The sequence below is a fragment of the Cetorhinus maximus genome, chromosome 20 (assembly GCF_964194155.1).
Source record: "Cetorhinus maximus chromosome 20, sCetMax3.hap1.1, whole genome shotgun sequence".
Taxonomy (NCBI): Eukaryota; Metazoa; Chordata; class Chondrichthyes; order Lamniformes; family Cetorhinidae; genus Cetorhinus; species Cetorhinus maximus.
Window position 1 is genome coordinate 44,072,630 of NC_135898.1, and position 22,634 is coordinate 44,095,263.

Sequence of the window (22,634 nt, forward strand, 5' to 3'; positions counted from 1 at the left end):
TACTCTGTATTCCAATCCCTAATTTATTTTCAAATATCAAAAAAGCAATGGTCCTAGCAGTGACCCTTGGGGAACACGACTGTCTGCTTTCCATTCTGAGAAGCAACTATTTATCAAGACTCACAGGGAAGAATTTTCACCCATTGAGGGGGAAGTGCAGAAGTGGACGCATGCGGGCATGCATCTGATCGGTGCCCCCGATCGGGGGTGCACCGCTATTTTACGTGGGTGGGCCAAATAAGGCCCGCCCAGCGTGATGTCTGCCAGGCAGCGCAATGCGCTCCGGGCACGGGGTGGGGCGGGAATCCCTCAGCCGTGAGTGCACACTTTTGCACATGCACGTGAAAGAGCGCACTCATCTCCCTGAGGCTAAGTGCTGCCTCAGGGAGATTGGGGCCAAATTTAAAAATGGTCAAGGAGCAGAAACAAAATTTCCCTGACATGTCCCCTCATGTGACACTGTCACATGAGTTGGGACATGTCCTTCACTTTAACTCTAACCTTTATTAAATTTTTAAAAACCCTCATGAAACCTTATCCCGCTCGTAGATGAGGTTTTGTGCTTTTTTGAAGCCCCCCCAAGGCTCCTGGCCGGCCCGCCAATCTTAAGGTTGGACGGGCAGGTCCATTAATTAAGTCAATTACTTTTTAAATGGCCTCAATAGGCCGTTGACAGGTCGGCGGGTGCACAGCTGATTCGGCTGAAAATTGAAATGACGCGGGGGTAGATTCGGGAGTTCCGCCTGACATCATCCTGTATCATTTTCCGCATCGGCGAGCAGGACCTGCCCCACCTGCTTGCCAACTTAAAGATCCTGGCCACTGTTTTCTGTCCTTGAGCCATTTTTTTATCCAAACTGACACTGACATTAATAAACCATGAACCTCAGATTTTAACCATCCTTTTATGTGGCACTTTGTCAAATGCTTCCTTAATATCCATATGAACAACATCCACTGCATTCCCCTCATTACCATTCCCTATGACTTCATCAAAAAGATTCAATTCTGTTTGTCAAGCGCAATCGGCCTTTTACAAATCGTTCTGGCTCTCCTAAATTAACTCTAACCTCTCCAGGTGCCTGTTGATTTTTTTCCCTGATTATTGTTGGCTTCGAAGAGCAAAAAGACTGAGCCCACAGGTTCAACATCTTGTCCCTCCAGCGCCTTGTGGACGCAGTGGAGGCTCACCGTAATGTCCTCAACGCCCGCTCTGGCCCAGGATGGGTGCAAACTCACTAATCCAGCTTGGGAGGTGGTGGCAGCGATGGTCAGTGCCAATGCCCTGCAAAGGGAGCCACCCAGTGCCAAAAAAGGATGAATGGTTTTATCCATTCCGCCAGGGTAATTCACTGTTATCACTCTCAACTCACACACTCACAAACCCATCACACATCCACAGGGATCTCACACCTCAAGAGACAACACCACTAACTCTCAAACAAACCCTCACATCTCCATCAGGCTAGTACCCTCTCGAGCTTGTGTTGTCTTCCTGTCCATGGCTCCGCTCACCACACAAACCTTCCACACAGTGCCATCTGTCCTGCTCACACTCTCTCCATCTGATTCTATGCAGGAGAAGCCTGCTCATATCAGCAGGAAGAGGCCTCAGACTGGGGATTGAGTGGCCCACATTAGTCAGCAGAAGGTGTGGGAACATTACGCAGAGCTGTTGGAAGCCCTCAGCAGAGTAGCACACATGTCGGAGGAGTGCGCCCGCCTGCTCTCTGATGAAGTGATGCCCACAAGTGCGCTTATGGAGGGCTCCATGGGGAGAATGATGGATGCCATGGAGACCCTGGATCAGCAGGATGTGGAGATGTGTGCAGACCTGCACTCCATCGCGAGAGCCATGGGTGAGTTCCTGCAGTGGCAATGCAAGAGGGAAATGGGACACCTTGATGCTCCTTCCCCTCAAGGAGTCAGGCCGGTGCCCCAGGGCACTTGAAGGAAGGAGGAGCGGGAGCTGGACACCCCTGGGCCATCCACTGAGGAATCTCAGAGGCTGTCCTCTCCCTCCGAGTCCTTCCCTCCGAGTCCCCTTTGCCTGTGAGCCCCTCAACCCCGTCCTCTGTCACCACAGAGGGAGCAGTGGTCCAACGAGTAATTTTGGAGGGAGGAGTGTGTGTGTGTGGCAGGATCTTTTGGAGCCTCGTGTAAGCACTCTCACATGCACACGGTTCCTTCGCGTATCACACTCACCTCAATGTCCTGAGCATTTTGAATGCTGCCTGCTGGGGTTCACTTTCAGTTGTCCATCTGAGCTGACCTGCATCTCCACCCACCCACTGATCACACTCCCAGGCAGCACCTGATCTCGCCCACCATGACTCTCATTTCACTTTCGATTTGGACAGCATGATCTGGATTCTGATTCTCATGCACTCCCCCATCTTTTCCCCTCCTCCAGTCACCTATTTCCTATCCTCCATCACAATTGACCCCCTCTCAACTGCCAACGCCCCCTGGGATCACCTTCCGCCTCCTCTCCGTGACCTACCAGCCACAACCCTTTTCCTTCTGGAATGTCCAGGTGAAGGCGTATGTTCCCTTCCTTCCTGAAAATTTCACCCCCATCCACATTCACCTCCCTGACCTCCTCCTTCCCACCTCCAGGGTCTGTGTCTGCCTTCGAGTTCCCACAAACCATCCTCTCCATCCCTTCTACCGCTACCGTCGAATCCTCACCCTCCCACCCTACTGCCTCACTCTGCCCGCGGTCATTCTCACCATTCCCTCATACCACACCCCACTGAGTTCACTCCCCAGTGGGCAGTCATGGACCCATCAGACCCCTCCCTCACATGTTCACATGGACATCCCCCCCTCTGCAGCCCTTCCTCCCCGGAAGCCCTTCCCCCCACCCCTCGGACTCCCCTTTGCTTAGTCCCTCCCCCTTTCTGACTCCCTCAAACATCCTTACTTCTTCCGCCACCGTTAGTCCTTCCCCCATCTCGACTCCTTCCTCCAGTCTCACTTCTTCCTCCAGCTTTACTCTCCCACCTTCCCAACTCGTTCCTCCACCCTTACTTCTTCCTCCACCCTTATTCCCTTCCTTCTCTGTACTCCTTCCTCCCCCTGGACTCCATCCCCTTGCCGCACTTCTTCCCCCCTCCAAACTCTTCCCTTACACCATCCACCTCCCTTACACCTACCTCCTCAGTTGCCATCTTTTCCTCCATCACCCCCTCCTCACCCGCGTACTCCTTCCCCCTTCTGAACCTCGCCCCCCAACACCTTCATGTCCCCCTCCCAACCTCACCCCTCGACACCTTCATTCCCCTATTCCAGCCTCAACCCCCCGACACCTTCATTCGCCCCTCCTGACCTCACCACACCCCAACACCTCTTCCTCTCCCCAGCGATTCTAGCTCTTCCTCTTCCACCCCCTCGACCATCATCCACTGTGAGCATCAACGGTGACTTTCCAACTTCCGTGAGCTACTTCACGGTGGAGCTGTGCCCATGAGAATCCACCCAGCGTGCCATGGATATTCCTCCAGGATCCTGTTGCTGTGGGGCTCCAGCATCTTCTGCTCCTTGGATGTCTGCGATGTGAGCAAGGCCCTGGCGGTAAGTTGGGACTTTTGCACATCACAGTTGTCAAGACATGTTCTGCACTGGCATGTTTTCCTGGTGGTGTGGCCAGTGGGGGTGGGGTGGTGTGGAACGGGAGGCAGGGAGATGAGTCCAGCAGGCTGGCCTTATAATGATATGCTGATGCATTGCAATGAGGCTCCCGACATCCAATGTTGGGGAAAGCAGCCCACCATCGATGGGCTGAGCAGACGATCACAAACTGGTTTCACAATGTCGTGAAACCTATTTTTGGCTTTCTCGCCATATTGCCTGCTCACGCTGTGGTAGCCTAGGCAACTATAGGGAACCCATTTAGTGCTAAAAGGGTTAATGCAGAAATTGAATTATATGCTTAGGCCTAAGGGAAAAATACTGCAACCTTGAGAACAATACCATCTTGTCTGACCACAGTTGTAGGATGAGCCCTGAGACATTCCATTTTGTTCTTTCTCAGGCTGAATGTAATCGGGATCGTGATAAGCGTTTATGTAAGCGCAACATCTGTTGTGCTGGGAACGGAAATTTACTACTGTACAGATTGGTCAGTTAACTTATGCAAATAAGCAGATAGGTTTGTGCAAAATTTACTGATTGGCTGTAAAAATGCTTTTAACAGGTCTGTGTGTATTCTGCTACGAGATTGTACAGTAGCTCTTTTGTGTGCTGTCTCCTTTGTGCACAAGTAATAAATGGGGTTTCTACGTATTAATGGTGCCTTGGTGTGATTAATCTCCGACAACACCACCGAACACGCCAGATGCCAGCCGGCACGGAATATCCCAGCTATTGTTTCAGGCATGTACAATAATGGAAGGGCATTTGAAGAGATCACTGACACTTCAATTACTCTAATTGAATCTGGAAAGCTGATAGCAGCCATGAACTCTCTGAACTGAATTAGCCAATCTTAACTCAAGTATGAGCAGGGCTCCCACAGCTGCCTTCAGCACCCTTGGGTGCAGGAAATAAAAAACACTGAGAGTTTACTTTGGGTTATTTTCCAATGATTCTGCTAGCAAGTATCTGTGACTGAGTGTTTTGCGAGGATGGGTTCGGTCATGGACGTGATGCCCAATTGGTCAAATATCCTGCCGAAATTCACCATTGCCTTACTTCGTGACAATTTGGAGGGAGCGCAATGTCAGCCAGACTGTACCATCAAAGGATTCAAGATACCAGAATGAGTGAGTGAGTGAGAAAATATAAATTGGTAGAGGTTAGGCTCGCCAACATCACTTGGAACACTGCAATCACCAATAACAACACAAAATGCATCACTGAATTAGGTTCAGCTTTACTATCAACTGGGATGTATCTCAATCCACTAAGTCTCATTTCAGACAGTGGCAATACCACAGTCATGGCTTCACATGATTCAGTAACTACCCTGTTGCAATAAAATTTGCTCCCCTACAGAGGAGTGGAGGAAATTGAGATCAAAGCAGAACACACTTTCCCACCCTGGGGCTATTTTGAGCAGCTGAAACATAAGAGACTGTTCACAAAAATGAGGCCACATGGAATTGGGAGGCAAACTATTTACTTGGATAAGGAATTGCTTAGAAGATAAAAGTCAGAGAGTGGGGATAATGGATATGTACTTAAATTGGCAGAATGTGACAAATGGTTATAAAAACAAAAAACTACTGCGGATGCTGGAAATCCAAAACAAAAACAGAATTACCTGGAAGAACTCAGCAGGTCTGGCAGCATCGGTGGAGAAGAAAAGAGTCGACGTTTCGAGTCCTCACGACCCTTCAACAGAACTGAGTATAGTTAGGAGAGGGGTGAAATATAAGCTGGTTTAAAGTGGGGGGGGGGGGGGGGGGAGAGAGAGAGAAGTTGAGGGGGGTGGGGGTGGTTGTAGGGACAAGCAAGCAGTGATAGGAGCAGATAATCAAAAGATGTCACAGACAAAAGGATCAAAGAGGTGTTGAAGGTGGTGATATTATCTAAGAAAATGTGCTAATTAAGAATGGATGGCAGGACACTCAAGGTACAGCTCTAGTGGGGGGTGGGGTGCAAAGACTGACAAGGTATTAGTTGTAGATTTTAAAATAATGGAAATAGGTGGGAAAAGAAAAATCTATATAAATTATTGAAAAAAACAAAAGGGAGGGGGAAGAAACGGGGTGGGGATGGGGGGAGGGAGTTTAAGATCTAAAGTTGTTGAATTCAATATTCAGCCCGGAAGGCTGTAAAGTGCCTAGTTGGAAGATGGGGTGCTGTTCCTCCAGTTTGCGTTGGGCTTCGGGGACAATGCAGCAAGCCAAGGACAGACATGTGGGCAAGAGAGCAGGGTGGAGTGTTAAAATGGCAAGCGACAGGGAGGTTTGGGTCTTTCTTGCGGACAGACCGCAGGTGTTCTGCAAAGTGGTTGCCCAGTTTGCGTTTGGTCTCTCCAATGTAGAGGAGACCGCGTTGGGAGCAACGAATGCAGTAGACTAAGTTAGGGGAAATGCAAGTGAAATGCTGCTTCACTTGAAAGGAGTGTTTGGGCCCATGGACGGTGAGGAGAGAGGAAGTGAAGGGGCAGGTGTTGCATCTTCTGCGTGGGCATGGGGAGGTGCCATAGGTGGGGGTTGAGGAGTAGGCGGTGATGGAGGAGTGGACCAGGTTTCCTCCGGGACACCCTCCACTCCAGAAAGCTGATAAGGCCACTTGCCAGCCAGCAATCAGAAATGATCAAGACTGAAAATTGGAGCAAAAGCATAGTATTTATTTGCTTCCATGTTAACCTGTGAAGAGATAGGCCCAGTCACTAAGGAAAGGGGTAGCATGTGAGTTATTGACTTGGTAGGAGATGGCTGAGAAGTGGAAGCTGCAGAGTTGCCAATTCCACATCCCCCTTCATCATCATTCCTCTCATGGCCCAACCACACTTCACTGCTTCCATTGTATGGGAGAAGCCTTTACTGAAGATCAGCTGCTAGAATATCTATCATCCTGTTTGAAGTGGTGAGCAGAGTCTACAAATACTTCCTCAAGGCCAGGATGTCATCATGTGATTGTTGCATTTGAAGTTCCATGCAACAGGTCAAGCTAACTAGACAAAAAGACACTATTGTAATGCCCTGCAACATCAAACCTACCCATGCTTGAGGTGGACTCCTACATTGGCTTTTTACAGGTGACTATCACTTTGTAAGTATGAAGGGTAAAATTTGATGACAGGGACAACTGTGCACAGTCCACATTGGAGGGCTCAGCCATGCCCACGCTCTGCTGAGTAGGAAACAGATTCTGTTAGCTAGGAGCAAATGAGAAAAAGGAGAATCATTGAGGAGCAATAGAGAATGTGCCATGTACTGCTAGGCTTTCTAAGCACAATGAGCATGATTGCAGAAAGAATTGTAAGTTTTAAGGTTCTGGCATCATAGATAATCCAAAATAGGCAGTCGAGAGCTCACAAGTGATTGTGAGGTAGTTTATTAAGGTTATCAAGAAGTAACAGTTTAGATATGATGCATAAGCTAGATAGTTAGAGAAAGAATGCAACCCATGACAGGTGAGAGTAGTTTACTGATACCGTAGGACAACCGAACAAATGGCGCAGAGCATGTTAATCTCTATAGCTTGTGGTGGAAGCATTCTGCTCAGTAGCCAAAATGTTAGGAAGTTCTTTCCCCAGTCTCCCTCCATCTTCTCCATCCTTCCCCAGTCTCCCTCCATCTTTCCCCAGTTTCCCTCCATCTTCTCCATCTTTCCCGAGTCTCCCTCCAACTTCTCCACCACCCCTCCCCAGTCACCTTCCATCTTCCCTGGCATTCCTCCATCTTCTCCCATCTCTCTCTCTCTTTATTTCCATCTTCCCCCCACCCCCGGTCTCCCTCCATCTTCTTGATCTTCCCTGGTGTCCCTCCCCCTTCTCCATCATCCCCTGTCTTCCTCCATCCTCCCTGGTCTCCCTCCATTGTATCCATCTTCCTCAGTCTCCCTCCATCTTCTCCATCATACCCCCCACAGTCTCGTCTGTCTTCCTTTGTCTTCTTCCATCTTCTCCGGTCTTTCTCCCGCTTCTCCATCTTTTTCCCTGTCTACCTCCATCTTCTCCATCTCCCCTGGTCTCCCTCCCTCTTCTCCATCTTCCTCTGTCCCCGTCTATCTTCTCCATCTCCCCTGGTCTCCCTCCCTCTTCTCCATCTTCCTCTGTCCCCCTCTATCTTCTCCATCTTCCTCTGTCCCGTCTATCTTCTCCATCTTCCTTGGTCTCCCTCCCTCTTCTCCATCTTCCTCTGTCCCCCTCTATCTTCTCCATCTTCCCTGGTCTCCCTCCCTCTTCTCCATCTTCCTCTGTCCCCCTCTATCTTCTTCATCTTCCCTGGTCTCCCTCCATCTTCCTCTGTCCCCCTCTATCTTCTCCATCTTCCCTGGTCTCCCTCCATCTTCCTCTGTCCCCCTCTATCTTCTCCATCTTCCCTGGTCTCCCTCCATCTAAAGGAACTAGCTGCCTGATTAGGGCTGTCCCTGCCCCAGCACCCATGAATATATTTGATTTCTTGGGGCTGGTTGTTTACCCTATGTCAATCACTTGTCTGAATATCTACGGCCAATGACAGCAGGACAGGCACCCAAGGTGTCGGGGTGGGAGGTGGGGTCACCTCTGCCTTGTCTATCACTTTAGCTTGAGGTCATCTTTTAATTAACATCATGCTGGAATCCCTTTGTTAGACTTTATTAGACCATTGTATGGATAAGAGGAACAAGACACCATCCTAGCAACTAATTCTTTATTTCTAAAGGCTCTTTATGTGTTTTGAAATGTAGGGGAACAGTTCCACCTTAAAGTGGATAGGAGCAGGAAAAGTACTTGCCGAAATTGAGACAAAAGAAACAGTCTTCTGCCAAATGGCCTCATAACTGTGCTTGCTAATTCTGTGAGAATTCCATCATCATCTAACATATTCTTACAGAATGGAACAGTCCAAATAGTAGAAATGTGTTCAAAAGACAACTTGAGATGACTGATGGAGGAGTAAAAATTGAGGTCAACCAGAAAGAGTGGGTTGTATGGGCTGTAGGAGACCATTGTACTTTCAACGAACGTTTCAAACTATTTAATCCTGGGGACAATTTAGCTGGCCTCAGCAAGCTGCAGAACGAACACTGCCCCCGGAACAAAAGGACATTGCTAAACCATTTGGCTTTATCAAACACTGATAATTATATTGTTTCAGCAGCTACTGTGCCCTTACAGGGCCAAGTGATCTTTTTCTGTTAGTAAACTGGAGCTGTGATACACTATGTTACACTAGCAGCGCTCTTTCCTACAGAGACACTTCAGTTCTTGGCTTCATTCTTTGGTTTCAGTTTCAATTCACATAAAGGGAATCATTTGGTGTATTCATTCCAGGGAAGTATAACTAAGCTGAAAAACAACACAAGTACACACATTCCTTGATCGACTCACTGAAGCTGAATTGAAGCTGAGAAAGGAATTGAACACATTTTTCATTCGATCAGCATTATGAGGTAAAGATCATTGGAATTTCTTTAGTCTTGAAATGTTTTCAGGAATTATAGCGTACCTTACAAAGCAGTTCAAACACATAGGTCTGAATTTTTAGGGCAGAGGACGGGCGTGGTCGATGGGCCCGGGATCGGCTGGGGTGGCTTCTGCCCCCAGCCATCCCAGCTTATTCACATGAATGTGATCAGACAAAAATTAATACATAGGAAAAGAAGGAAATACCTAGAAGGGTGACAAAAAGCTTAGTCGTAAGAGGTAGTTTTTAAGGAGAAGTAGTTTTTAACAAAGGGGTTCTGAAATTTTCGGCCTCTCTCAGCTGAAGCCAGTCACGGGGTTAAATGGAGGGTGGACACAAGGTCAGAGTGAGATGAATGCCAAGCTCTCACAGGATTATAAAACTGAACGGATAATGCTGGCTGGCCAATTAATGGCCAGGCAGAGTGAAGCACGCGCTGAGAAACTCAGCGCTGCCGGGGTGGGGGGCGCTTCTGACTTCTGCGCGTGCCCGCTGATCGAAATACCGCGCTCGCCGGCCGTCAGCTTGCGCGATTTCATGCCAGATCGGGTCGGGTGCATGCCCACCAGCCGAGCATAAAATTCTGTCCATAGAACTGGGATTTTGGTTCTTTGCTCTGGGGATGTGGCCAGCATTTATTCCCGAGCTCCAATTGCCCCTGAGAGTGTGGCAGTGAAGCTGCCTTTGTGAACTGCACAGTCCATCTCATGTAGTTATACCCACGGTGCTGCTAGGAAGGGTTTACAGGATTTTGACCTGGCAAAAGCGAAGGAACGGTGATATTGTTTCAAGTCAGGATGGTGTGTGGCTTGGAAGGGAATGTGCCGTGTTCTGCATCTGCTGCCCTTGCCTTCTAGGTAGTAGAGGTCGCAGATTTTGGCTGTCAAAGGAGCTTTTGGTGAGTTGCTGCAGTGCATTTTGTAGATGGTATACACTGCTGCTACTGTGCATTGGTGGTGGAGGGAGTGGATGCTTAAGGTGGTGGAGGGGGGCAATCATGCAGACTGCTTTTGTCCTGTACGGTGCACCTTGAATGTTTTTGGAGTCGCACTCATCCGGCAAGTGGAGAGGATTCCATCACACTCCTCATTTGTGCCTTTTAGATGGTGGACAGGATTTGGGGAGTCAGGAGGTGAGTTACACACCCCAGCCTCTGACCTGCTCCAGTAGCCACAGTATTTATATGGCTGTTTCACTTCAGTTTCTGGTCAATCCCCAGGATATCGATAGCAGGGGGTTCAGCGAGGTAATGTAATTGATTATCAAGGGAAGATAATTAGAGTCTCCCTTGTTGGAGATGTTCATTGCCTGGCACTTGTGTGGCATGGATGCTACTTGCCACTTATCAGCTCAAGCCTGAATATTGCCCAAGTCATTCTGCGTGTGGGCACAGACTGCTTCAGTATCTGAAGAGGTGCTGAGCCCATATCCTGAGGCATTATAGAGTATACAGCTGCAGCGACTTGGGACATTTTACTACATTAAAGGTACTATATAAATGCAAGTTGTTATCATGCAATCTGAGCTGTCACATTTCCCCACAAAACAACAGTGACTCCATTTCAAATAATTCACGGATTGTGAGATGCTTTGGGATATTCCTGTGAAGTGTGATAAGGTGTTACAATTGATACAATTTCTTTCTTGCTTCCTTCCTGTTCAATTCCCATAGACTCACTTCTGCCCCCAGCCATCCCAGCTTATTCACATGAACGTGATCAGACAAAAATTAATACATAGGAAAAGAAGGAAATACCTAGAAGGGTGACAAAAAACTTAGTCATAAGAGGTAGTTTTTAAGGAGAAGTAGTTTTTAACAAAGGGGTTCTGAAATTTTCGGCCTCTCTCAGCTGAAGCCAGTCACGGGGTTAAATGGAGGGTGGACACAAGGTCAGAGTGAGATGAATGCCAAACTGTCACAGGATTATAAAACTGAAGGAAAAAGGGGTGAGAACATGAAGGGTCTTGAGCACCGGGATGACAGCTTTACATTTGTGATCTGCTTGGACCTTAGCTAATGTAAGTCAGTGAGACCTAGGGTTACAGGTGATGGGCGTTGGGTGTGAGGGACTTGATGCATGGAGCAAAATTTTGGATGAATTGAAGATTGTGAAGCGTAGAGGATGGGAAACAGGTCAGGAAATCTTTGAGGTAATTGAGTCTTGTGAATGAGGGTTTCAGTAGAAGATGGGCTGAGGCATTGGCGGTTCAGGCGATGTTAGAGATGGATGGAGATGGTCTTTGTGATGGAGTGGATCTGAGCTCATAAGCTCAATTCCCAAATGTTTCCAAAAATAGCAACAATAGAACAATCACCAATCTGTTTTTGGTGCTGTTGGTTGAGGGGGGAATGTTAGAAGTACAACTTTCTGCTTTGCATCAAATAGTGCCATTGAATCTTTAATGCCAGCTGAACCACTAGAACAGGCAGATGTTGCCTTGGTTTAACACCTGAAGAATGGTATGATGGAAGATTTCCAGCAGGATAAGAGTTGAACATGGGGCTAGATTTTACCGGGCGCTGTAGTCCCTGCCTTGACCACCCACAACCCTCCCCGCACACCGTGCCACAACTCCTTCCCCCAAACCCCTCCCCACCATGGCTAAAAGTCAGGAGGAGCCCACCCCAGATACTTCCTGCTGCCCTCCATCAATTTAACACTGAGAGCATTGTTAATTATCTTAAGGTGAGACTTTCAGACTTAACTTGGGAGGAGGCCCCACCTTAGAGAGCAGCCGGCCCATTGGCAGGCCAGCAGCTTTGTGGACTCAGCAGGTTTGAGTGGTGGCCACTGCTGGGACTACAGGCAGTCTTGGAGAGGAGGGGCCTGTAGAACAGAATCAGAAGGAGGTGTACTGGTCGAACCTAATGGTCAGATTGAGTACTTCAGCCAGTGCTCCTCTTCATCTCATTGGGAATGGAGGTTGTTGAGATGTTACTTTGCATTTGGTGAGAAAATTAAATGGCTACCACAGAATCACAGAATTGTTACAGTGTAGAAGGAGGCCATTCTGTCCATTGTGTCTGCACCAGCTCTCTGAGTGTTTTAATTTAGTGCCAATCTCCTGCCTTTTCCCTGTAGCCCTGCACATTGTTTCCACTGAAATGAAAACCAGGTGGTATACTGTTCAGCAGGAAGGAGACAAGTGTAAGGACAGCCAAGGTCATGAAGTAAATTTCTTTTATTTTGCTGGGATGTTTGCTGAGATAATCATTGTGTGACCAGAAGTTTCATGATCACTGAGCCCGGGAGTCAGCAGCAGTCCTCGGATAAAAAAAAACAGGATTGAGAGGATAGGGAATGGTTCAGTTAGTCTGAGATGGATTTTGATGAATTCTGTTCTCTTGCAGTAATGCACAGAAGGATTCGTTGAAAGTGAAGCTCGATCAGCTTGAATGTCACTTCACGTGGGGGCCACAGAAAGAAAACATTGACTTGGATGATATGAAGCAAAGATTAGAAGATTCAATACAGACGAATATAAAAAACCAAGCTAGGCCTCACAACCAACTTGCTTTTGTAAACTGTCTGCAAGGAAACTATGAAGAGGCCATTCAAAACCTGCAGGAAGCTGAAAGATTTCTGAGGGAGAATCATGAAGATGAATTTGACAAAAGAAGCATCATCACCTATGGAAACTATGCCTGGGTATATTATCACATGGGACAACTGACAGAGGCTCAGTTCTACCTCGACAAGCTGGAGGAGATTTGTAAACAATTTCCTGATGCCTCTCAGTATGCAGCAATGATTCCTGATGTATATGGAGAGAAGGGTTGGGCACTACTGAAATCTGCTGGCAAATACTATGAAGAGGCAATGGAATGTTTTAAAAAGGCTCTGGAGAAAGATCAGGATAACATTGACTGCAATGTTGGCTATGCGATTGTCCTATATCGCCTTGAAGCATTTTCTGGTACCCCAGAGAATCGTGAACCCACTAAATCAATAAAACAGTTGAGGCGTGTGCTGGAGCTTGATCCAGATCATGCTGAAGTCAAGGTGCTGTTGGCTCTAAAACTACAACAGTCCAATAAAATAGTGGAAGCACTCGAATTAGTTGAACAAGCATTGCAGAAGTCCTCTGATCTTCCACATGTGCTTCGTTATGTAGCAAAATTTTACAGAAACAAAGGAGATGTGGAAAAAGCCGTGGAGGTGCTGAAGAAAGGATTAAAAATTACTCCACACTCTACGTTCTTACACCATCAAATAGGTCTGTGTTACAGAAGGAACCTAATGTCACTGATCAAAAGTCCACGCAGCATAAAGTCTCAACAGAAAGCTGAATTGATCGAACTATGCAAATTTTATTTTAAAAAGGCATTTGAGCCTCGTCCATTAACATTTATTAGGGCACATCTGGATTTTGCAGGAATCTGTGCATTAAATGGAGAATATCCGAGAGCAGAGGAAATCTACAATAAGCTACTGAAATTGGAAGATATTCGTCCAGAAAATAAGCAGGCAATACGTTTAGAGGTTGGATTATTTGAATTGCATCAGAAAAAATCAGAATCAAATGCCATCACCCACTTTCTAGAGGGAATGAAAATCAATTATGACTCAACAGAAAGGGGAAAGTGCCGTGATAACTTGAAGAAGATAGCAGAAAGACAACTTCGCAGGAATCCAAGAAACAGCAAGGCCCATGGTGTTCTTGGCTTCCTGCACCAGCTGGATGGGAGGAAGCGCAAGGCTATTGAATGCTTTGAAATGGCCTCAGACTTGGATCCTGGCAATGAAGAATATTTAAGTGCTCTTTGTGAATTACGCCTTTCCATCTAGGTCAACAATGTCTTTCCCAACTAAAATTAAGCCGAAGGATAAATTAATACTCTCAAATCTATAGACAGCTTCTACTGATATCCACTTCACTTATATTCTGCTTAGATTTTTTTTTAATTGAGCATGTTATGCATGTGTGTATAATTTTCAAATATTCTCATTGCAATTATTTTAAATCTCTGTGCTTCTTCAGGAATATTAACCATACTGGTGAACTAACCAAATAGCATTTGTTTCTGACTCCCAAGAGTTTTTGCTGTATGTGAAAAGAAGTGTGTGGGGGGTTGGTGGGGGGAGGTGGGGGTGGGTTGTTGGGGGAGGAGGCTAAATGATATAAAAATAGGTTAAAATGGGCTAAAGAGAATAAAACACAATGGCTGCAGGTATTGATTTTCTAAGCAGAGATTTCAATTGTAATTGTATAATCAGAAATTGAAAGTTACAATAACTAATAAAATGAAACCATGGCTGAGATTTTATTTGTGTGGTTGATCTGTATGAATGCCGATAGGTTGGTACAGAATATGATGGGGTTAAAATCTGCAAGATAATCTCTGACAGTCGATAATGTTTACAGCCACCTGTCAATATTTGGTGAACAACATTTCACAACTTTCATCTTGGCCAATATAGAGTAACTTGTACACAAACTGCAAAGTTCATTTTATGGAGATTGCTGGCTAAAGTTTTGCATCAGAATTTACTCAGGAAACTGGCATAGTGTATAAGGAAGGAAGGGAAACAAGCAGTAGTGTCATGGAACATATAGAGATTAAAGAGGAGGTGCTTGCTGCCTTACAGCGAATAAAGGTAGATAAATCCCCCGGGTCTGACGTGATATTCCCTCGGACCTTGAGGGAGACTAGTGTAGAAATTGCAGGGGCCCTGGCAGAAATATTTAAAATGTTCTTAGCCACGGGTGAGGTGCCGGAGGATTGGAGGGTAGCTCATGTTGTTCCGTTGTTTAAAAAAGTAAACCAGATAATTACAGGCCAGTGAGCCTGACGTCAGTAGTAGGTAAATTATTGGAAGGTGTTCTGAGAGATCGGATATATAATTATTTGGACAGCCAAAGGCTGATTAAGGATAGTCAGCATGGCTTTGTGCGTGGTAGGTCGTGTTTAATGAACCTTATAGAGTTTTGCAAGGAGGTTACCAAGAAAGTAGATGAAGGAAAGGCTGTGGATGTTGTCTACATGGGAGGTTAGTTCAGAAGGTTCAGACACTTGGTATCCATGGAGAGGTTGTAAACTGGATTCGAAATTGGCTGTGTGGGAGAAGACAGAGAGTGGTAGTGGATGATTGCTTCTCAGACTGGAGGTCTGTGACTAGTGGTGTGCCTCAGGGATCTGTGCTGGGACCATTGTTGTTTGTTGTCTATATCAATGATTTGGATGATAATGTGGTAAATTGGATCAACAATTTTGCTGATGACACTAAGATTGGAGGCGTTGTGGACAGCGAGGAAGGCTTTCAAAGCTTGCAGAGGGATTTGGACCAACTGGAAAAATGGGCCAGAAAATGGCAGATGGAATTTAATGCGGAGGTGTTGCACTTTGGAAGGACAAACCAAGGTAGGACATACACAGTAAATGGTAGGGCACTGAGGAGTGCGGATACATAATTCCCTGAAAGTGGCGTCACAGGTAGACAGGTTTGTAAAGAAAGCTTTTGGCATACTGGCCTTCATAAATCAGAGTATTGAGTATAGGAGTTGGGATGTTATGGTGAGGTTGTATAAGACATTGGTGAGGCCAACTTTGGAGTATTGTGTGCAGTTCTGGTCGCCTAACTACAGGAAGGATATTAGTAAGATTGAGAGAGTGCAGAGAAGATTTACTAGGATGTTGCCGGGTCTTAAGGAGTTGAGTTACAGGGAAAGATTAAACAGGTTAGGACTTTATTCCTTGGAGCGTAGAAGAATGAGGGGAGATTTGATAGAAGTTTACAAAATTATGAGGGGTATAGACAGAGTAAATGCGAGTAGGCTCTTTCCATTTAGATTAGGAGAGATAAACATGAGAGGACATGGCTTTAGGGTGAAAGGGGAAAGGTTTAGGGGGAACATTAGGGGGAACTTCTTCACTCAGAGAGTGGTGAGAGTGTGGAACGAGCTACCATCTGACGTGGTAAATGCGGGCTCACTCTTAAGTTTTAAGAATAAATTGGAGAGATACATGGATGGGAGAGGTCTGGAGGGTTATAGACTAGGTGCAGGTCAATGGGACTAGCGAAATAATATTTCGGCACAGACTAGAAGGGCCGAATGGCCTGTTTTCTGTGCTGTAATGTTCTATGGTTCTAAAGGGAGACTCAATAGGGGAGGAAAGCTAGTAGAAATAGAAAGAGGTGAAAATTAATTATATTTTATCATTATAGACACAGGTTTTACCAACAGAAATCATATGTGTCAATGATACTTGCTTCCTGGAACCTAAGCAACAAAACACAACTTATATTTATATAGAGATAAAAACAAAAAACTGTGGAAGCTGGAAATCCAAAACAAAAACAGAAATACCTGGAAAAACTCAGCAGGTCTGGCAGCATCGGTGGAGAAGAGCAAAGTTGACGTTTCGACTCCTCATGACCCTTCAACAGAACTAAGTAGAAATAGGAAAGGGGTGAAATATAAGCTGGTTTAAGGTGGGGGGGGGGAACCCCCCCTTCTTCCCCCACCCCCTTGAACCAGCTTATATTTCACCCCTTACCTATTTCTACTTAGTTCTGTTGAAGGGTCATGAGGACTCGAAACGTCAACTTTGCTCTTCTCCGCCGATGCTGCCAGACCTGCTGAGTTTTTCCCGGTTTTTCTGTTTTTGTTTTATATTTATATAGCGCTTTTGTAGCACCCAAGGCACTTCCCAGGAGCGTTATAAAGCAAAGTTAGTCACCAAGCCATTTAACGTGATATTGGGACATATAGTCTAAACCTTGGTGAAAGTGGTAAGTATTACAGAGCAGCTTAAAGGAAGAAAGAGAGGCACAGGAAGATGCGGAAAAGTTTAGGAAGGGAATTCTGGAACTTATGGTCTAGGCAGCTGAAGACACAACCACCAATGGTGAAGCCATTAAATTCGGGGTGCTGAAGAGGCCATAATTAGATGACAGCAGATATCACAGGGGGTTGTGGGGCTGAAGGAAACTGCAGAGATAAGAGGAGGAGAGGCCATGGAGGGATTGGAAATCAAAAATGAGAATTTTAAGATCAAGGTGGTGTTTGCTGCGAGCCAATGTAAATCAGTGAGCACAGGGGGTGTTGGAGAACATGACTTGGTGTAAGGATAGGGCCATGGTCACATGGTCCATCACTGACACTTCCTTTCCCTTCCTTGACCTCTCTATCTCAATTTCTGGTGATAGAATGTCCACCAATATTCATTACAAGCCTACCGACTCCCACAGCTACCTCAGCTACAGCTCCTCACACCCCGCTTCCTGTAAGGACTCCATCCCATTCTCTCAGTTCCTTCTCCTCCGTCGCATCTGTTCTGATGATGCCACTTTCCAAAACAGTTCTTCTGACATGTCTTCCTTCTTCCTTAACTGAGGTTTTCCACCCACAGTGGTTGACAGGGCCCTCAACCGTGTCCAGTCCATCTCCCGCGCATCTGCCCTCACACCTTCCTCTCCCTCCCAGAACCATGATATGGTCCCCCTTGTCCTCACTTATCACCCCACCAGCCTCCGCATTCAAAAGGTCAAACTCCGCCATTTTCACCAACTCCAGCATGATGCCACCACCAAACACATCTTCCCTTCACCCCCCCCAGCGTCATTCCGCAGGGATCGTTCCCTCTGGGACACCCTGGTCCACTCCTCCATCACCCCCTACACCTCAACCCCCTCCCACGCCACCTTCCCATGCAACCGCAAAAGGTGCAACACCTGCCCCTTTGCTTCCCCCCTCCTCACCGCCCAAGGGCCCAAACACTCCTTTCAAGTGAAGCAGCATTTCACTTGCACTTCCCTCAATTTAGTCTACTGCATTCGCTGCTCCCAATGCGGTTTCCTTTACATTGGAGAGACCAAACGCAGATTGGATGACTGCTTTGCGGAACACCTTCGGTCTGTCCGCAAGCATTACCCAGACCTCCCTGTCGCTTGCCATTTCAACACACCACCCTGCTCTCATGCCCACATGTCCATCCTTGGCCTGCTGCATTGTTCCACAGAAGCTCAATGCAAACTGGAGGAACAGCACCTCATCTTCCGATTAGGCACTTTACAGCCTTCCGGACTGAATATTGAGTTCAACAACTTCAGATATGAACTCTCTCCTCCATCCCCACCCACTTTCCGATCCCCCTTTTTTCTAATAATTTATATTTTTTTTAATGTATTTTTCTTTTCCCACCTTTTTCTATCATTATTTTTTAATTTATTTCCATCCATTATCTCCACCTTTTAGTCTATTTTGATCCCTTCCCCCTACCCCACCCCCACTAGGGCCATCTGTCACTTGCTCGTCCTGCTTTCTACCCTTAATGTCACCACTAGCGCATCCTTTAGTTAATATCACCACCATCAACATCCCTTTGTCCTTTTGTCTATGACATCTTTGGCAATCTCTTCTTTGCCTCCACCTATCGCTGGCCCTCTATCCAGCTCTACCTGTCCCACCCTCCTCAAACAGTTTATATTTCACCTCATTTCTATTTTTCTTTAGTTCTGATGAACAGTCATATGGACTTGAAACATTAACTGTATTCCTCTCCACAGATGCTGTCAGACCTGCTGAGTTTTTCCAGCTTTTTTTATTTTTGTTTCAGATTTCCAGCATCCGCAGTACTTTGCTTTTATAAAAGAGGAGAGGAGTTGGAGGATGAATGGAGCGGTCAACTAGATTGTGATGATTCTCTGCCAATGAGGGTGGTTTTCAATCTCCATTTGTCTCTGGCAATTTTTTTAAAGACAAAGTAAAATTAATTGAAACTTTTGATTCCTCCCAGTAACAGATTCCCTACTGATGATGAGAAACAGGTTTTAAAATATAGAATAATCATCAATCCCCAAATGGGAAACAGAGAGGAATTTGTAATAAAATTGAACAAACGTTCCTTCCTTTTTAGTCAAAATATTAAAAGAAAATCCAATCACTGCACTCATTATGAACCCAAAATACTTCAAAGTGCATCAAGTAGGTTGCCAAAAAAATCAATTCTCATCCATCCTAGAAACTGTGCCAGGCTATTTTTTTGAGAGGTTTGGTAGCTTTGACTAGTTCTCTAAGTTTGGAAAGTACCCAGTTGTACGTTGAAGGACAGGATTGGACATTGGTGTGGTGTCCCACACAGTTAAATACCCTGCTACAGTCACTGCTCTCCAAGTAAATAATGGGAACCTGAGTGAGATGCTGGAGGGTAACCTGTGCCCTTGGGATTGTAACCCGTCAGGGAGCTAGTCAACACCCCTAAGGAGGGGTGTCAATAAACAGCAGAGCAAAAGATTGAGGAACAATAAACTTTCAGGTTGCGAATTGATTCCAGGCCCCAGGGTATATTTCGTGGTACTGGACAGGCACCAAATCCACCTCTAAACACAGAAATGATCAGTGAGATGTTCTGGAAAATTACACATTCATATATTTGCACAAAAGTGCAGAGCAACAGTTGAAGTGACAACCACAGTGTGATACAATGGTTGAACTCCTCAGTAGGTTATGTATGGTTGACAGGGTGGAGTGATTTAACTGGAGGAAGGAGTTGTGTAATCAATTCTATCTCTTTTTCTTACCCTTTCAGTTGCTCTCTTTATCTTTGCTTCTCTATGTTTCTTTCCCTCTTGGCTCTTTTCTCTCTCTTTCTCACTTGCGTTATTTTCTAAAAGCGAGAGAAAAAGAAAATAGGAGCTGGTGTAGGCCCGGGGGTGGGGGGGGGAGGTGTTTGTCTTGGTGGGCAGCAGGAACCGGGGTTGTATGATTGAGGATGGCCGGCCGCTCCCGAGAGCTGCCAGTCCAATGAGAGAGGCGGCAGCTCAGCAGAGGTAGGCGAGGAGAATCTTTCAAAACATTACAGGGCAGAATGAGGGAGGGGGAATCCCTCTGGGGGAGATCAGTGGGACTACGGGGTGTTCCCACTTGCCCACAGCCCCATCTTAGTTGCAGCAAATCTTCCTCCCCGCACTTCCGCTGATCGCCATTTAACGGGCGGTGGCCTCCAACGAGATGCCGATGGTATCTTTAAACGGCCCCGAATGGGACTTTTTCAGTATATGAATTGGTTGCCTGTCTTCCTGGGGCGGGCAGCCTGTTCACTTCTGGTGCTGCCGTCAGTAAAATGCCCCAATGGTGGGACCGCCTCAGCGACCCGATCTCTGTAATTTTACCAAACCCCGCAACTCCGCCTCCTGAGGGCCGCTACCGTTCAGCCCATCGATTTCAAACTCACTAAAAGGGAGCTGGAGCTTGGTTTACAGCAGAGATTAGCAAGGTAGCTGCCTCAGGGTAAAGGTCATTCTAAACCTTCATCCCTGTAGCTGCCACAATGAAAACACAATGATTTTTTTTTACCACACCAACATTTTACTTTATACACGCACAATAACAAAAATACGAGCAACCACAGTCATTTTGTAAGAACATCTGAAATGATATCAAGGCCAGATTAGTGTTTTCAGTCATTCTCTCTCTCAGCAAGTCTGGCAGCATCGGCGGAGAAGAAATCAGTCAACGTTTCGAGCCTTCATGGCCCTTCGATAGAACTGAAGCATAGTTTCAACAAGGGAGAAATATAAATTGGTTTAAGGTGGGGGGGGAGGTGGGGGGTGGTGGGAAGAGACACATTGAGGGTGTGGTGTGAGCAGATAATAATCAAAAGATGTCACAGACAAAAGGGTCAAAGAGGTGTTGAAGGTGGTGGTCTTTGTCTGAGAAAAGTGCTAATTAAGAATGGAAAACAGGATATTCAAAGTACAGCTCTAGTGGGGGTGGGGTGGAAAGACTAAAGGTTTTAGTTTTAGATTTAAAAATAATGGAAATAGGTGGGGAAAGAAGAATCTATATAAATTATTGAAAAAAAAGCGGGTGGGGGGGGGGGGGAAGAAACGGGGTGGGGATGGGGGGAGGGGGAGTTTAAGATCTAAAGTTGTTGAATTCAATATTCAGCCCAGAGGGCTGTAAAGTGCCTAGTCGGAAGATGAGGTGCTGTTCCTCCAGTTTGCGTTGGGCTTCACTGGAACAATGCAGCAAGCCAAGGACAGACATGTTGGCAAGAGAACAGGGTGGAGTGTTAAAATGGCAAGCGACAGGGAGGTTTGGGTCTTTCTTGCGGACAGACCGCAGGTGTTCCGCAAAACGGTCGCCCAGTTTGCGTTTGGTCTCTCCAATGTAGAGGAGACCGCATTGGGAGCAACGAATGCAGTAGACTAAGTTAGGGGAAATGCAAGTGAAATGCTGCTTCACTTGAAAGGAGTGTTTGGGCCCTTGGACGGTGAGGAGAGAGGAAGTGAAGGGGCAGGTGTTGCATCTTCTGCGTGGGCATGGGGAGGTGCCATAAGTGGGGGTTGAGGAGTAGGGGGTGATGGAGGAGTGGACCAGGGTGTCCCGGAGGGAACGATCCCTACGGAATGCCGTCAAGGGGGGTGAAGGGAAGATGTGTTTGGTGGTGGCATCATGCTGGAGTTGGCGGAAATGGCGGAGGATGATCCTTTGAATGCGGAGGCTGGTGGGGTGATAAGTGAGGACAAGGGGGACCCTATCATGTTTCTGGGAAGGAGGAGAAGGCGTGAGGGAGGATGCGCGGGATATGGGCCGGATTCCGGATTCCGGCCCATATCCCGCGCATCCTCCCTCACGCCTTCTCCTCCTTCCCAGAAACATGATAGGGTCCCCCTTGTCCTCACTTATCACCCCACCAGCCTCCGCATTCAAAGGATCATCCTCCGCCATTTCCGCCAACTCCAGCATGATGCCACCACCAAACACATCTTCCCTTCACCCCCCTTGACGGCATTCCGTAGGGATCGTTCCCTCCGGGACACCCTGGTCCACTCCTCCATCACCCCCTACTCCTCAACCCCCACTTATGGCACCTCCCCATGCCCACGCAGAAGATGCAACACCTGCCCCTTCACTTCCTCTCTCCTCACCGTCCAAGGGCCCAAACACTCCTTTCAAGTGAAGCAGCATTTCACTTGCATTTCCCCTAACTTAGTCTACTGCATTCGTTGCTCCCAATGCGGTCTCCTCTACATTGGAGAGACCAAACGCAAACTGGGCGACCGTTTTGCGGAACACCTGCGGTCTGTCCGCAAGAAAGACCCAAACCTCCCTGTCGCTTGCCATTTTAACACTCCACCCTGTTCTCTTGCCAACATGTCTGTCCTTGGCTTGCTGCATTGTTCCAGTGAAGCCCAACGCAAACTGGAGGAACAGCACCTCATCTTCCGACTAGGCACTTTACAGCCCTCTGGGCTGAATATTGAATTCAACAACTTTAGATCTTAAACTCCCCCTCCCCCCATCCCCACCCCGTTTCTTCCCCCCCCCCCACCCGCTTTTTTTTCAATAATTTATATAGATTCTTCTTTCCCCACCTATTTCCATTATTTTTAAATCTGAAACTAAAACCTTTAGTCTTTCCACCCCACCCCCACTAGAGCTGTACTTTGAATATCCTGTTTTCCATTCTTAATTAGCACTTTTCTCAGACAAAGACCACCACCTTCAACACCTCTTTGACCCTTTTGTCTGTGACATCTTTTGATTATTATCTGCTCACACCACACCCTCAATGTGTCTCTTCCCACCACCGCCCCCCCCCCACCCCCACCTTAA

At 46.8% G+C, this 22,634-nt stretch overlaps 1 protein-coding gene across 1 annotated transcript; it reads left to right on the forward strand.

Moving 5' to 3' along the window:
* The first annotated feature begins 8,924 nt into the window (after positions 1-8,924).
* On the forward strand, positions 8,925-14,332 carry LOC144695057 (interferon-induced protein with tetratricopeptide repeats 5-like). Its single transcript, XM_078565972.1, has 2 exons — positions 8,925-9,054; positions 12,421-14,332. The coding sequence occupies exons 1-2, from the start codon at positions 9,050-9,052 to the stop codon at positions 13,856-13,858; spliced, it is 1,443 nt and encodes a 480-aa protein (XP_078422098.1). The 5' UTR covers positions 8,925-9,049; the 3' UTR covers positions 13,859-14,332.
* The last annotated feature ends 8,302 nt before the right edge of the window (positions 14,333-22,634 follow it).